The following is a 16,410-nucleotide window of genomic DNA, read 5'->3' on the forward strand; positions in this document are numbered from 1 at the left end:
ATACAGTTGAATGTTTGTATCATAATTAAAATCATACAGTTAAAAGTTTAATCAAATATTTTATCCTAAATAACCATAGCTAATAAACACAAGCAAGTGTTTTTACTATCTTTCCAAAAATTGTTTTCAGCGCAATTATTACAATATACTAATAATTGTTAGTAATAATTGTGCTGAAAACAATTTTTGGAAAGATAGTAAAAACACTTGCTTGTGTTTATTAGCTATGGTTATTTAGGATAAAATAAAAACTTGCTTAAAATAAAATCTAAAAATAAAAATGAGGTATTACAGGTTTGCCAAGAATGAAATGTTAAGGTTAAACTTTAGTTTGGAAAACAATTTTAATTGTTTTTTTTTTCAGTTCAATTACTAAGTTATCTTAACTAAAAGACAACTAAATGAATAAACAAATAAATACTAAAAATGTGAAAATACAAGATGATTACAGGCATAGTATATACTATAGATACACAAAAAAAACTAAACAGTAATAAATAAAACTGGGTAACAAATGCTTGCATTCTCTTTTTGCTGGCATTTATTTATACCAATGGAGAGACCTTTCCAATATTTGCAATCTGATTGTTTATTTGAGCTTTTGTTGAAGATTCTCTATGCTTTTTACAAATGAAAATTTTGAAATAAATTTTATTCTACTTACTTTTTAATTTGATTTCTTTTTAACACTTAATGCATAGCAGATGCTCGGTGAAGATATATGAGAAGTAATCTTCATGTTTCTTATTAACAATATACTTATGTTGTTTGTCAAAATATAAACAATGCAAGCAATTTATTGAAATTGATTTTCCACAGCTAACTTGATTTTAAAATATTATATTATATTGCTCAGAGTGAGTAACTATCAGATTCAAAATAACATCTTAATTGGATAAGCATTAGGCTCCTACCAATTTGATATTTGTTTTTAATTTCCTTGCATCTAAATTAAAATACTAGACATATTACTCACATTTATTATAAAAAACATTAACTTAGCTATAAATTTGGATTCAACTAAAGGAATATAAAACAGTAGCACAACTCTTTAAAATTTGAAATGAGATTAAAAGAAGAAAAATTGTAATAATGAATACCCAAATACAAATGTTACATCATTGTTTGAACATTTCAAATAATTGGATACAAACTTTTATTGTGGAAATTCAAAAAATTAAAACTTGAACCAATTTAATGATATCGAGCTAAGTATTTATAATTTATCTGAGAACTAGTAGATTCAGAAATAAATGTAACATAAAAATTTAAGAATAAAAAATTGTTCAATATCATAATAAAAAATTCTATAACATTATAAAAACCTGTTTATATTTATAGAACAGATTTTGACAACAATAAAAAATCAAATCAAACCTTTATAATCGACATTTTACTACCTTTTATTAAATCTTTTATCAGCAATTCAAAGTTTTTACTACTTGTACGCTGTTTATTTAAAAATATTTTTTCGAAATTCCTCGATTGTCTTTTAAAAGACAATTCAAACCTTCGAACTAAACTTATAAGTTTAGTAATTATACTTAAACAAATATATTTCCTATCTTCTCTTACGCCATCTTTAAGAAGAAAAAAATAGCAAAAAAGTTACGGTAGGTTTTTTTATAGTTAGCAGAACTACGTTAATATTTTTTTTTTTTTTTAACGTTGTGTCAACGTTAGCTCAACGTTAGAATATTACGTTAAAAAGATTACGTTTACACAACGTTAGATTAACGTAAAGTAACGTAAAACGTAATTTTAACATAAATACAACGTAAATACAACGTTGTGTGCCGGGTGGGATGGAGTTCAGTATCTGGGGTAAAGTTGAAAGCAACAGAAAACTGACCAATTCATAAGCTTATTATCTTGGGCCTAAATTGGGTTGACAGATTAATAAATCAAGAAGACCTGTTCAAAGATCCGACCTTGGACTTAATAAAAGATCACACGTGAAGGCATCAATGTAAGCTAAACTTTATTGGTATGTTTATTTGATCAAATAAAACTTTTTTTCTTAATTTGTTGTCAACTCAATATCTTTGGAATTCGGAGTTTAGACTCAGATTGTTTATCACAATCTTAAAGTGAAATAAAAATTGTTTTGAAAACACATTTATTGGTGAGATCATTCATTCGATTTACTTATTTTTACTTTTTATCTAAATTTATTTTCCTACAAACACCTTTTTATTGTTCAAGTAGGCAAGGTGATTAAGCATTTTAAAATTAAATTTCAAGATTCGTTTTAACAACTCATTGTTTGTTGCAGGGCTTAAAAAAAGGTGTAGTTTTCTCAAAAAGAATGGTTTAACAACTTCTACTCTGACCAATTAATTTTGTCTATCAGAGTTGAAGCTTTGTTTGGTATCAAAAAGAAATAACGGTTTTTGTTGCTTATTCCATCGGAAAACTGGCAGCTTGTTTTCCTTTAAATACATCAAAACAAATATATGTTAAACATGGAGTTTGCATTTGATCCATCTTGCTCCATCTTGATCATAATCATATTGTTTAAATTGTTTGTTGTGTATTAGTGTGTTCATCACTAATACACAACAAACAAAACTAATAATATTGTTTGTTGTGTATTAGTGTGTTTATCACTAAAATACACAACAAACAATACTAATGAACGATTGTTTTTTTTTTTTAATATATGGATAATGTAACCTCCAAGATATTGAATCCGTACTTTTTCCTTTCACAATTTATTTGTCTTGTTGATGCCTTCTTATTACTAACTGCTAATATATTAGCCCTGTAACAAGTTGCTATCAACAAGTTTGCTTGATATTAATGTAACATCATCAAAATCATAAAATGTATCAAGAGTTTAATTTATTTCTCTTGTTTTAGCAACAATCAACACAGCAAAGGGAGATAAATGTATATCAAGCCATGCCTCAGATACCTAAATGACAGAAATAGCTCTCTCCTATGGTGGAGAACCATAGGAGAGAGTTATTTCTGTGTCTTTTAGGTATTTGACAAAAAAAGCCAAACTGCAAGTAGATGAAGTGGAAAGAGACATAGTAGAACATTAAGAAGAACAATGTGTTATTATGGTTTTGAGAGCACAAATAGTGGAAAATTTTTACGAAAACAAGTACTTGAATGGTATACACCTTGTACAGAAAGTTTAAACGCTATTGATTTCTTAGCGCGTATAATTCTTTTAAGAAATTATAACCCTAGAAAATGACGAGATGTAGCCTGCATTCTTATGTCTATTTATACTAATGGTTTATCTTCGCGAATTAGAGAAAAAAAAAGTTGTAAGGATATTGTAAAGGAGGTGGAGGGTGATGAGAAAAATAATGGAACAATTAAGTTCTTTCAATTTTTTGGAATAAAGTTTAAACGCACTTCGATAGGAAAACTCGTAACTTTCGTTAATTGATGGATTTTTTCCTGCAGCCTTTTGCATTTTCATCACTCAACAGCCTGCCATCGTTAGGATAAAATATTTGCATTCTTATTCTTATTTTTTTTTTGCAGAATCGTCTACAATTTGATTCAGCCTACAGGATTTTTCAATCGATAAAACTTTAACAAAAGATCATATTTTCATGGGTAAAAGAGCCGTCTTATAGTAAACTAAACGGCAAGTCATTGGCATGCATAAAATGAAAATGAGCAATTGACAAATCGGAAAACACTTAAATATTTCTGAATTCAACTTTCGTACAACAATAAAAAATTGCTTCTTGACTGGTAGTGTCAAGGATAAACCTCGTATTGGGTAAAAAAACTGTCTGCTTGCGATGAAAACTTGCTTTGCACGCTAAGCAGACGCAACCCAAAAGCAGGAGTATCAGCTTTGAGTGCAGAAATCAATAGTTCGCTTAAAGACAAAACAGTCGTACGACAATAAATAAGTTATTGCGCAAGAAAGAATTAAATTCGTTTCATGCTATAAAAAAGCCGAAACGAAAAAAATGATGCAAAGAGCAATTAAATAATTCAGCGAAAAAATGGAAATCTTTGGCGATGAGTCAAATTTCAAAATTGTTAACAGAAAAAATAAGAGATTTGTTCGTCGCAGAAATACGGAAAACCTTTGAAGCAACATAAAAAGCCGTATTCAAAATGGTGGTGGCTCTGTCGGGATTTGAGGATGATATTAGGCTCAGGCCTTGACTGTCATAAAATATACGAAGGAAGCTTGAACCAGTATGGGTATCGCAACATTTTGGAAAATTCGCTTATCTTTAGTCGAGATTTATTCCAGGTTGATCAAAACAGGTTATTTGAACAAGACAATGCTCGATGTCATACAGCACATTCAATCACCGATTCCATCGTTCAAAGTAACTTAAACCTGATCGAAAATTTATTGAAAGTGACTTAAACCCGATTGAAAATTTATGAAGCTGGATCGATTATCAAAAAACAAAAAAAACAAATAACGAGTCACAAAATGCTTAAAAAAAACTGACAAAATTGTGGCTTGAAGTGCCAATCAAGATGGTTGAAAACCATATTGAATCAATTCCAAGGCGATAACAAGCATGTATCAAAAACAACGGGTTCACATCTTTTATTAATATATTTTCATATAAAAAAAATTTGCAAGTATAAACTTTATTGCACTTTCTTCTCATTAATTTTTTGATTACTTGTGTTTAATATTTCATTTCAGAAAAGATTTTGTGTTTTTTATTTCAAAGCTGTGTTTTTTTTCTTAATAATTGGCTAAGTAAAAAAAAAAAAAAACGTGGACCATCGGATTTTCTCTTGTACCAGTCCAAACTTAACATAACTTACAAAAAACAAACTTTCTGTAAAAGGTGTATTCTTTAAATACATCTGGTTTTCATAAACTCACTCCTCAGTGAGAAAAGTGGTTGAATATCAACGGGAACTCGATGAAAAACAAAAATAGTTTTGCGTTGCTTAATTTTTTCCAAACCTGATGTAGTGGAGCAGATGAAAGCGTTGTCACTCAATTTAACAAAAGCGTATCAAAGTTTTTTCAAAAAAGAAAACCAAAAAAAAAAAAAAAGTTCAATATGATGTTAAATCTTTAATTAGCTCAATAATAAAGTAAAAAAACTTAGTTAAATGATAGAAATAAACGAGCAAATAAACTTCGTTATAATTTAACCAAAGCTAATTAAGTGGCCCAAATAAACGCTTTAAGGGATTCTTTCAAATAGTTAATCTTGGTTAAAGACTCTTTTATTCTTTTACGGATTCAGAAGGTTTAGATAAACGTTGACAGTGTTTGCTTCTCTTGCAAAATTAGGGCTTTATTTGCGATAGTATACTTCAAAAAATACAATTACGGTAAAAAAACTGAGGCTTAGTACACCCCTCACCTTAAAGGTTTTTGTATATCTGTTTCACTTTTTTATGATTAGTAAGTTTTATTTTATGTCTATTTATTTCTTTAAAACGACGTGATATTATTAGTGTAATATTTAAAAATAAATATTATGCTACTATTTAATTTTTAGATTTAAAAATTGACTCATCAGCTGTCGTTGGAAAGATCTAAATGTTCCACATAAATGTAATGTGCCTATAAAAAATTATTTAAAAAGTTTCTTGGAAATGCATATCACCCATAAACAGCTATTAAGTTTTCCTATTTAAGTGAGCGAAAACCTCTTGTACTTAGTGGCAACTCAATTAAAAGTCTCACAGCTTAAGTTCTCATGCCAGATATAAAAAAAAGTTGTGGTTCCTGGTTTCTATTTGGTTTTTAAATAAACAATTATGTAGGATTTAAAGACAGGTTTGTGCGAGTAATATTTTTGACATATCAGTAGAAGTACAATGAAATTAAATAAATAAAAGAAACTCGTAATTAGTTTCGCATCACTTAAATGGTAAAATCAACAATAAAGCTTTCTAAAGATAAAATTGCCGAAAATAAAAATTTTAATAAACTTTCTTTTGAATGTTTAAGGGAAGCACAAATAAATGCTATAGATTCTTTTTTTTTTTTTTTTTTTTTTTAAAAAAAAACAATTATAGCGTAAATAAATATTATTGATTTTCGTGGGTGGTTTCTTTGAGATCTTCATTAGTCATTTTTTAGGTTTTTTAAGCAAAGTTTTTCAGAAACAACCAAGGTTTCCTCCCCCCCCCTTCCTCTCCCATAATATGTAACAAAAAGTCAAGTGACAAAAATTCTTTATAATAGATAAAATAAATATAAAAGTTAGCTTGTTACTTTGTGCGTAGCAAAAATTGAATAGATTTCAAGTACTCAGCCGACCCAAACTGAATGGTATTAGTTGAAGTCGGATAGTAAGTATTGGAATTGCAAGTAGTTGTCTTTAGCAATTAAATCAGGCGACTTTAGACAGCCGAGCTATTTCGGACAAAATAGTTTTTCGGACAAATAGTTTTTTCCTGTTTTTTTTTTTTTTAGCTGAATCACTAACTGTGCTTATCTTATGTGAAATTTTAAAAAATAATGAGGCTTCATGGTATTGAGAACAGATTGATATTTAAGCATAATGGAGATACTTACAACTGTGTAAAATTATTATTTCAGAAAAACTTTCTTGAAAAATTTGGGCCAAGATTTTCTAGGAACGAAGAAAACAATTTATTTCATCATGTTGACGAAGCGTACTTCCGAAGCCTGAAATGTAAAAATGTGTCACTTAAACATCTAAAATTCCTAAAGTTTGTGCAAACTCTACTTTTGTAAAATGCAAAATTATTAGAATAAATTTACCTTTATTTTTTGCGAGGGCGATAATGAGAGGCCATTTAAATTTTACACTGATATTAACACAATCATATCTTGAGCGATGCTTCGCTAGCAACCTTTTTTAACCCTACTTTTTTAACAATTTATACACTTTCTGACTCATCTCTGCATTATTCCCTTATATATCAATACAAAAAAAAAAAAAAAGAAGCTTGATTAACTACGCAATTTACCCTTTTCTACTGTTCGCGTTGACAATGCAGACTCCCTACTGACTATATGCTTAAGTATTTATATCACCAGTTTAATTTTCAGTGCAGTCTCATACTCTACATTCATAAACATTAATTCACTTATACTTTGAACGCAAAAAGGTTATGTTTTTGTTATATTTTGTACATCATTGCTTTACAATCGCTTCCATTACTGACAATCATTCTTATCATTCAATATAGTTTCTTGTTATTTACCAATATTTAAAATGTCATTCAGTGCACATTTGTGATCATTTTGTTGGTTTACGTTTTACTTATTTCATCATCGCTTCGAGCAGTTCTTCTGCTTGAATTGTTTTTTTTATAGTAAAAAGATGATTTTATTGTCAAAACCTTTCATAAAAATTTATCCTGAAGTTAAGATTTCTTAACCGCAAGTTATCATATTTACTGTACATAAGAATAAATGTTATCAGTATTTTCATAGTTTAAGGAGTAACTACATGTGACTTTAAGTTTCAATCTTTTGCTGAATAATTATTTCAACAAATAGAAGGTTTTTGAAGTAGTCAAGTAGCAATCCTGCGATCTGCACCATTTAAATCAAGTCTCTTTTAAAAAAGTATAAACTTTATTTCTGGTGCAGCGAGTATTTTAAAGCGAACCCTGAGCTTAATCCAGGTTTAACTATTATAGTGGTATTTATGGGAATGAACTTTCCATCTCCAACATCCATAGATGTTGAAAGACTGTTTTCTACAGCTGGAGATATTCTCTCAAACAAAAGAAACAGGCTCCTTCCAGAAAGTTTGGAAAAACTTCTTTTTTGGTGAGATAATCTTTCAGTTGTTGGATTCCGTTGTTAACTATTTTCATTTCAATTTAAATTTTTCAAGTTTGCCGTAAAATTAGTAATTTTGGCACACAAGGCAAACAAGCAATATACCTCAGAGAAAATTATTTTTCTAATATGTGTTTTGTAAACGAATTTAATTTCATCATTTCAGAGATTTGCGTAGGAAAATAAAAGTTTTATTTTCATATATTATATACTATATGCATTATATTCCTTTAATTTTGTTTAATTTGTGTGCCAATGAAAATTAATTGATGAATTGCAATGACACACAGTTTACCATTCAAATTTGTTTGATTAAATAAATATTTGGAAAAATAAAATAAGTAGAACATGTGAAGGCATTTTGTTTTTTGAAGTTTACTTAAAGAATGATTTGAGAATAAAAGATGAAGCAATTACTATACATGGTTTTCATTAAATTGCTACAGTTGTTATAAAACTGTTAAACAAAATTAATTCAACTGTTATAATTAGAAAAATCAATAATACCCCTCCACCCCTCAAAAAAAAAAAAAAAAAATTTAGTTAGAAAACCAACATGACCAAACACTTAGTTAAAAACAAGTTATTTAAACATAAAAAGATTAATCAAAATTTCGTTTCATTACGGTAATATTTTGAACCGAAAATTATGCCGACACCCGTACAAGTAGAATATTGCTGACACAGAAGTTTCAGTCTTCTGATACCGAAAGTTTCCATTCGTTAGCAGAAGAATTATAAAGTGAATAACTTAATTTAAGTAAATTGATATTTTTTACATTAACAAGCAAAATAATACTTTTTGATTACAACAAATAAGAGTCAACTTAGCCAAAATAATCTCTCTGTCACGAAGAAACAGCAAATGTAGCCACACCTTGTAAAACAAAATGCAACTTATCTCTTTTTACGCAGCAAATATGGAACAGATTCCCAAGTACTTCGCTAAGTCAAACTAAATGATAAAAGTTAGGGTTGAATAGTGTGTGTTGAAACTGCATGTAGTTGTCCGCCAACCATATTTTTTTGCAGTATTTATTCCATCAAATGGATTTTTCTTGAAAGTTGGAATTAATACAAACCCCATTTCAACATCTCACGTTAAATTTACAGAAAAATTAAACAATAAAACAAAGTATTGTTAAAGTGTTGTTAACAATTTGTGACGCATCTTTGGGCTTTTAGTAATTTCGCCAAAACCCATTTAAATGTATTCACTTGAAGCCATTTGTTCGCAACAAGAACTGAATAGATACCAAGTTTTCAGTTTTCCCATAAGAGATGTAACTAATTGATGTCGGAAACAATTCATTGTTAGTGCAAGATGTCGTCCACCAGTTTTTGCAAGTTTGAAATATCATACCGTTTGCATTAAACCAATCTGGTTCATTAGCTACAATAAACAACGTAAGTTTAGCCCTTTTAGAGATAAAAAACAGCAACTAACAAAAACATATTTGTAGTAAATTTGATTTAACTATAATTGTAATAAATTCATAACCTTTTTAAAAATTCATTTACATTAAAAAGATTTTTAAAATTAAAAAAAGTTCATTTGCAATTTGATTACAATTTTTTTACAAAACTTTTTTTAAAGTTGGTTTGTTGATTAACAGTTTTTTTGCATTTATTTTTAATATAATGCTCTTTTTACACTAAGCAGTAAAGATAAATAACTATTTCAGTAATAAAGTTTTAGATGGACAGAAGTTTTTGATGGACAGAACAGGTTCGGTAAAATCTTTCAAATAGGAATCACTCAAAACTTTAGGTGAACGTTAAAAATTAGCAATGAGGAGCAGTCCAGGCTTTTATGTTCATTTTTGCTAACTTTCTTAAACATTAAAAAATGCCACCATTTGTTTACGGAATACAGTAACTGGTTAACTAGAAGAAAGATTGCAATAAAATTGAACAAATTTCAAATTTTCAAAAGGTATACTTTTCTCTGAAATGAAAATCCTCTTGAATGGTCTAAAAATGATTTTTGTTTAGGGTCAATAGAAAAGAAGCCTTTTTTTTTTTGCACCAGCAGTTTGTTTAATCAAGTTTGGGTAAATAAAGGAGGACCTTTATATGTCATAATCTACCGAAATATGTCATTATCTAACAAAAGATTCTCCGACATGATTGATTTTTTGGAGAATTAAATTCAAATTAAAACTGTAATGAGCTTGAACCTTATTTGAAAAAATTATTTTAATCATATCTAAATGTTAAAAGAGAAGGCTGAAAAAGTATTCTGTAACAATAAGTTTTCTGTAATGATAAATAATCTTAATCTTTGTAATATGTATTATGACGTTTCTTAGCGGCGCAAAGCGAAATGAGAGAAACTCAAGAAAGGTCAGGAAAAAAAAACCATTATTCTTCATTTCCGTTCATTCCATTCTTTCCCAGTATATTTGAAATATTTTTTTATTAAAACAGAAAATTTTTTGCTTCATCTCTTATAACTCTGAAATGCATTTTTAGAATCATGAAAAGTGAACTCGCTCTAAATACTTGATTAATACCTTAACTCTAATCATCCTAATTTTTCTTGCTTTAACTTCACCCACTCTCCATTCCCTACGGTCTTTCATACGAATCTTCATCCAAGCCTCTCAACTTTCCCTCCTCCACAGATGCTCCTCTATGTAATCAAAAATATTTTTTAAAAAAAGGCATGACAGGAGGAGAGGATAAAAGTTTGTTATAGCCACTAAAAAAGTATTTTTCTAAACAGCACAAAAGTTTGGTAATTGTAGCTTTTTTTTCTCGCTTTTTTTTTGAATAATTAGTTATGTTCAGTTCAGAAAGAAACTTTCACAGAAGAAAATATTTTTCATAAAAGAAAACGTCTAATTTTTACACTATTTCGAAAAGAATGAAAATTTTTCACTTGCCAAATAAATAGGGCAAGCATATAGACCTAACTCCTCCGATGAAAAAAATTTTATAAAACTATTTTTTTAAAACAAAAACCTTAGAGGAGTACTACCTCATATGCATGCTACCGAATATATATATATATATATATATATATATATATATATATATATATATATATATATATATATATATATATATATATATATATATATATATGCGCGTGTATATTTTCAACTTATTTTTGACAAAATTTTTTCGAAATAAATTTCCGCTCGGACTTTTTTCGAACAATCTCTACACAAGTATTTGCTATCATCACTTAACTCTATACAAACTGTTGATAAAGCCCGAAAAATAACATACCAACATGGGGCAATTTTTTCATTGGAGCTTATTTCTCAATATTGTGGTAAAATGTGTAGAAAAAGCGTCAGTGAACTCATCAAATCGCAAACTATGGGTTCGAGCAAAGAAGACAGTAAGAAAAAAAAAAAGAAATAACGAAAAAGTATCTAGGAATAAGTAAGTGTTGTGCAAGGAATTCAATTAAAAATTATAACATGACAGATGAGGTCAAAGATTCACCAAGGTCTGGTAGGCCTGAAAAATTGACAAATAGAGATGAACACTATTTCTACAGAATGGCTAGACAAGATCATACGTTGAATAGTAGAACTTTAGCTGATGATTTTAGTACAACATATCTAAAAGTTAAGGTGAGCAAAGAGACAATCAGAATAACTTTGTTCAATTTTAAATTAGGAACTTATGAAGCTGTTAGAAAACCTCTCCCAGCCGTTAAAGACCGACTAAAGAGAAGAAAGTTTGAAGAACACTTGTCTTGGTCAGCTGAAGATTGGGCTTCAGTCATTTTTAACGACGAATCTAATCTTGAGGTCTTTAACAGAAAATGAAGAGTGTTCGATAAAAGATTGAACTCACATAAATACAACCCTAGGTGGGGGATCCGTAGGCATCAAGGGTTGTCTTGGGCTTGGATGGTTACTCAAATGATTAGAAGTAAAATAACCTCTGCGGAGCATTCAAAAGCGGTTTTAGTGGAAGTCTAGAACTCAGTACCAACGAAACTTTGTATGAAGCTAGTCGGGTAAATGGCAATTAGAGTGAGATCATGTATAAAGGCAAACAGAGGTTATTTTCGTTACTACTTTGCTTTTCTTTGAAAACGTAGTGCGCTAAAATTTATTTGTCATTTGCAACTTCTTTTATTTGCGATGTTGTACAAGTTTATCGTTATAATAACTATTGATGTTTTTTTCAATATTGCATTAAATTTTTTTTTTTTGCCGAAATTGTAAATATATCTTCTAAATAAAAAATCTAAAAAAAAGTAATTAAAAGAATCTAAAGTTTTTCTTTTCTGCGACTTTATCGAATGTTAAAAATTAACTAGTGCGCTTAAACTTTCTTGCGCTTCTGTAGGGAAAGGTGGAGCTAGTTGAGCATAAAGGCAAGTTGGGCAACTAAAATATCTCAAAAACGACGCATCAAATGACAAAATATCAAATGGATGAAAGATAGGTATATACAATGGTAGCAAAGCGCATCAAATAGTTGTTGGATCGCAGTCAAGTGAGATGCACGGGGAGTTTTTCGATTTCGGACCAAAAGTAAATTTTTGCTATTTTTCTCTTAGATTCTTAAAAAAACATTTATCTGGCATCACTTAAGTGTTATTACTATAGCTCTTTTTACAACCTATCTTTTGTGTCACCTAGTCAAGTCGGGGTAAGTTGATCAGGATTGAAAAAAAATAATAAAACGGGATTTATCAGATACGGAGAAACAAATTTCGTTGGATAAACATTTTAAGGTCCATAAACACTTTAAAATAAATTATTATTAAATACTCTTAGCAATTTAAAATATCTAAAATCCTTTTTTTTTAATATCTGAAATCCTTTTTTTCTTTTTTTAAATGTGTTAATCTGATTTAAAACTATTACATTTTTGCTTCTTTTTAAAATATTTTTGCTTAAATTTTACTTAGTCAATAAAATAAAAAAGTAAAAAGTTTAGAAATAAAAAATTTTACCTACTAACTTTATTTTTAACTTACCCCACACAGCTGCTCAACTTACCCCCGCTCGGGCAGGTTGAGCAGCTTAGTAAACTTTAGGGAATACTTTCTCAAAGAAATCTAAAAACAAGTAAGTAAGTAAAGTAAATAGTGAAAAAATGATGTAAATCCAATGCACCGTTCAAGAGATCTATTAGATTTAGCAAAAATTGCTCAACTAGACCCGCCCTACCCTATGTGTATAAACAACGTCCAATAAAAATCGTGTGTACAAGACAAATTTTTTTTTAGTTATTAATAACTGCCGAACAAGAAAAAAATCAAACATGCCGAACAAGGAAAAAATGTTACTTAAATGAAAGGAAGCGCTCGAAAGCTAAAACTCAAAATATCTAGTAACCGCGCTCAACTCAAATGAATGTTTAATAAACAAAAAAGGGAAGAAAAGTATCTTAAGCACCTTAAGAAAAATATCAAAAAGAATTCAAATGTTATATTGCATATTGAAACTTATTTTGTAAAAGAATGAAAAAAGCCATTTATCATTTTTATACAATGACCAATTGAAATATATTTAATATTTCTTTTTAATACTTTTATATAATTAAATAAATTACTTTCTTAGTAAAATGTACCATTTGTTAAGCGCTTCCACCCAAAATCTTTTGTGGAGTTTATAATTTCTTTATTCAAAATACTTAACTTGTAACAAAATAAATAAAAAGTTTGGTTGCCTCGCTAGTTTGGTTGCAGCGGTTTAAATTTGTGAAATCAGTTTTTTTTTAAAAAAAAGTAAAAAAGGAAAGAAATTTTGATATGAACTCACAGCCTCTTGAACTGTAACTTGAGTAGCTGAACACATAGTAGTTATCTTTTGAGCCAACACTTATATTGTAATACATGGTGCTAAACGTCAGATCTTCTTTGAGCGTGTAATCAACCCTCATATCAGTAACAAATGCATTCGTTATTTGATACAGCTTTTTTAAACCAATCCATTGTTGATTTACTAAACCAAAACCATTTTCATAAGCATCAAAACTTTTTGCCCAGAAGTTTGAGTTCCAACTAGCAAAACGAGACATAAATGGAATCCAAGCTCCTATAAAAGGATTAAATAAATAAATAAAAGGAAGAAAATCGTCGTTTGTAGTAAATAGACGGCCCAACATAAATCTTTCACAAATTAAAAGTTTTATCACCGGCGTTTGGTTTTACCGTCAGTAGCGAATAACAATGAATAAAGTACCGAAAATTAGGAAATTAAGGAAATGAAGAATCATTATAACTGTAAGTTTTAATTTTTACTCAAATCAAATACAATACTTAATCAAGTGTGAAAAGTGTGAAACAGCTCAAATACCAGGTGGACACCTATGTCCATTTGTATATGGTGGACACCCATGTACATTTGTACATGGTGGACACCCATGTACATTTGTACATGGTGGACACCCATGTACATTTGTACATGGTGGACACCCATGCACATTTACACCAGATGGACAATCATGTACATTTGTACCAGGTGGACAACCATGTACAAATGAATGGAAAGTGAAATATTCACTCAATTTAAATTTAAAACTGTTTTTGCGATGAGGACAAAAAACTCAATTGCATCTACATCAATAAAATGTTATTAATTCAATCAGTTATATTTGCAACAATTTTGTAATTATTTTATAACTTTTACAAACAAAACAAGAGTCAAGCATTAATTAAAAGATAACAGGCAAACCCTGTTTCTGAGAAACGATACTGAGATAAAATAAGGCGGCCATTCACTTCCTTTTTTTTCTCCTACAAAGTAAAAGTAAGGAGATGATATCGTCGGAAGAAAAAGTATTTATTGAAACTTTATTGAAAGAACCAATCGAACAATGAAACCAATATTCACGAACGACTCGGAGACGCTCGAATGATATACTAGTACACATTCTTAATACTTTTTCGTTCAACTAACTGCTTCTTCTTTTATAAACAAGGCGAGAAATGTTTTTTTTGCAAATTCATCAAAATATTTTGCTAATGCAAGATGCAGAGAAGTTTAAACAATATGCTTTAAGCAATTGATGCAAGACTGCCCCAACGATATAATGTATATACATGCACAAAGGAAATGTATTCTTTTTAGAGCATTTACCTTTAAAAGAATTATGATCTAACTGATTACCAACGCTACCACGTAGATGTGTTTTCCGCAGAAAAGATAAAAGCACGTTCTTTTTCACGAAAAACGCATATTCATTAGTTAATTTTCATTAATTATCGCAGAAAAGTAATTTGGAAATTTTACCACTATGTCAACAAATAGCTATCAGGTAAGTTAATGACAACGTAGACATGTGAATATGAAGATTACTCAGATTTGATGAGATTTTATAAGGCTTTTAAGATAAAACGAATCTTCTGATAAGGGTGAAAACAATATTATGGAAAGTGTTTTTGTATTGTGAGCATGCTAGCTCTAATAAAAAATATAAACAAGATGCCATTTGTAACTACTGAAACACCCAAAATTAATTATCAATATTTTATGCACTAACAAACGAAAACGAAAAATGGCTAAGTAAAAACATGTAAAGACCTTTCAGGGAGTTATAAAAGAGATTACGAGGAGAGGTTGGAGAAAAGCATTAAGAGTTAGAATTACGGAGTTAGAAGTGGGGAAGATGAGTTAAAGTCACACGGGACATACAGGGGGCGGGCGGGAGTGCAGTATTTAGGAGATAAATAGTCGGATATGCCGAGATAAAAAAAGATTTAAGAAATAGAAGGGAAATTGAACAGGAAGTTTTATTTCATTTCTGCACCACATTCATGCAATTTATACGTTTTACTCTTTTTTGTTTCAATTTTACCTTTTATGCTTGGAAGTGTTTGGGTTGAAAGAGTTGTTTGAAACGAGCATCCAGAATAATAAGTGTTGTCATTACCACGATTTCCGTAAAGACAATCACATTGCCAATACTGTGCAATTATTCCATTTGCAATATATCCATTTAGAGTCGGTTTTGTAGAAAAATAATTTTGGCATGAACTCACACATTCCTGAGAATCATACGGAATATAATAAACACTTGTATGGTTGTAATATATATTGCCATCATTTGCAGCTGATAATACACAATCTGTGTAAAAAGTTTCTAAAAGTAATATAGAAAACTAAAATTTTTCATCTAAAAGTTAAAAATATACTTACCCCCTTTCCACATTTGTTCATGTAAAGTCCCAAACCAATGAAACTTTTATTTGGAATTTTCAAAGCTATTTATAACTTAAAACACCTTAATCTTCTTTATTCTGGTTGTGTTGAGCAATATTTTGAGTAGGTCTTTTTTTATTTAAAAAGCGAGCAAAATGTTTTAAGATATTAAATTTGAAATTAGTTTATGTCGAAGTTTTTGTTTTCTTTGTTTGTAGACTTTGATTGCTCTTCGTTCGTTAATGCGCTACATTTTTATTTTTTTCTTTCTGATAATTTTTATTCTTTAGACACAGAAGAGATTTCGATAAAAAAAAAAGTGTTCTTTTTCAGCTGATCAACTTGCATCTCTCTGAAAGGTGAATGGTTTACTAACTTGGAACTTTACCAGTTTAGCTCAAGCCACTTTGGCTTTGCTTTATATTAATTGAACATTTTTACCATTGACCGTTATCTTTAGTAAAATTAAAAAGTTCATTCAGAGCATCATGTTTTTCCCTCTTTACACTTTGTAAATACTCTCCAAAAAATAGAAACTGTCCAATTATTTGAAGT

The 16,410-nt window shown here is 29.3% G+C and overlaps 1 protein-coding gene across 1 annotated transcript in view; it reads right to left on the reverse strand.

Annotated features, from left to right (window-relative positions):
- Nucleotides 1-8,487: 8,487 nt before the first annotated feature.
- The window catches only part of LOC149888379 (uncharacterized), an 11,004-nt gene continuing 3,081 nt past the window's right edge, over nucleotides 8,488-16,410 (reverse strand). Inside the window, exons 5-7 of the mRNA XM_090088564.1 lie at nucleotides 15,512-15,796; nucleotides 13,474-13,749; nucleotides 8,488-9,125 (exon numbers count right to left, since the gene is read on the reverse strand). Of these exons, the coding sequence (XP_089944690.1) occupies nucleotides 8,947-9,125; nucleotides 13,474-13,749; nucleotides 15,512-15,796 (740 nt within the window). The 3' untranslated portion in view covers nucleotides 8,488-8,946. The remainder of the gene's footprint in view (nucleotides 9,126-13,473; nucleotides 13,750-15,511; nucleotides 15,797-16,410) is intronic.

Source organism: Hydra viridissima, unplaced genomic scaffold (assembly GCF_058129835.1).
Source record: "Hydra viridissima isolate aposymbiotic clone 2 unplaced genomic scaffold, HvirCarnegie_v1 scaffold_5, whole genome shotgun sequence".
Classification (NCBI taxonomy): domain Eukaryota; kingdom Metazoa; phylum Cnidaria; class Hydrozoa; order Anthoathecata; family Hydridae; genus Hydra; species Hydra viridissima.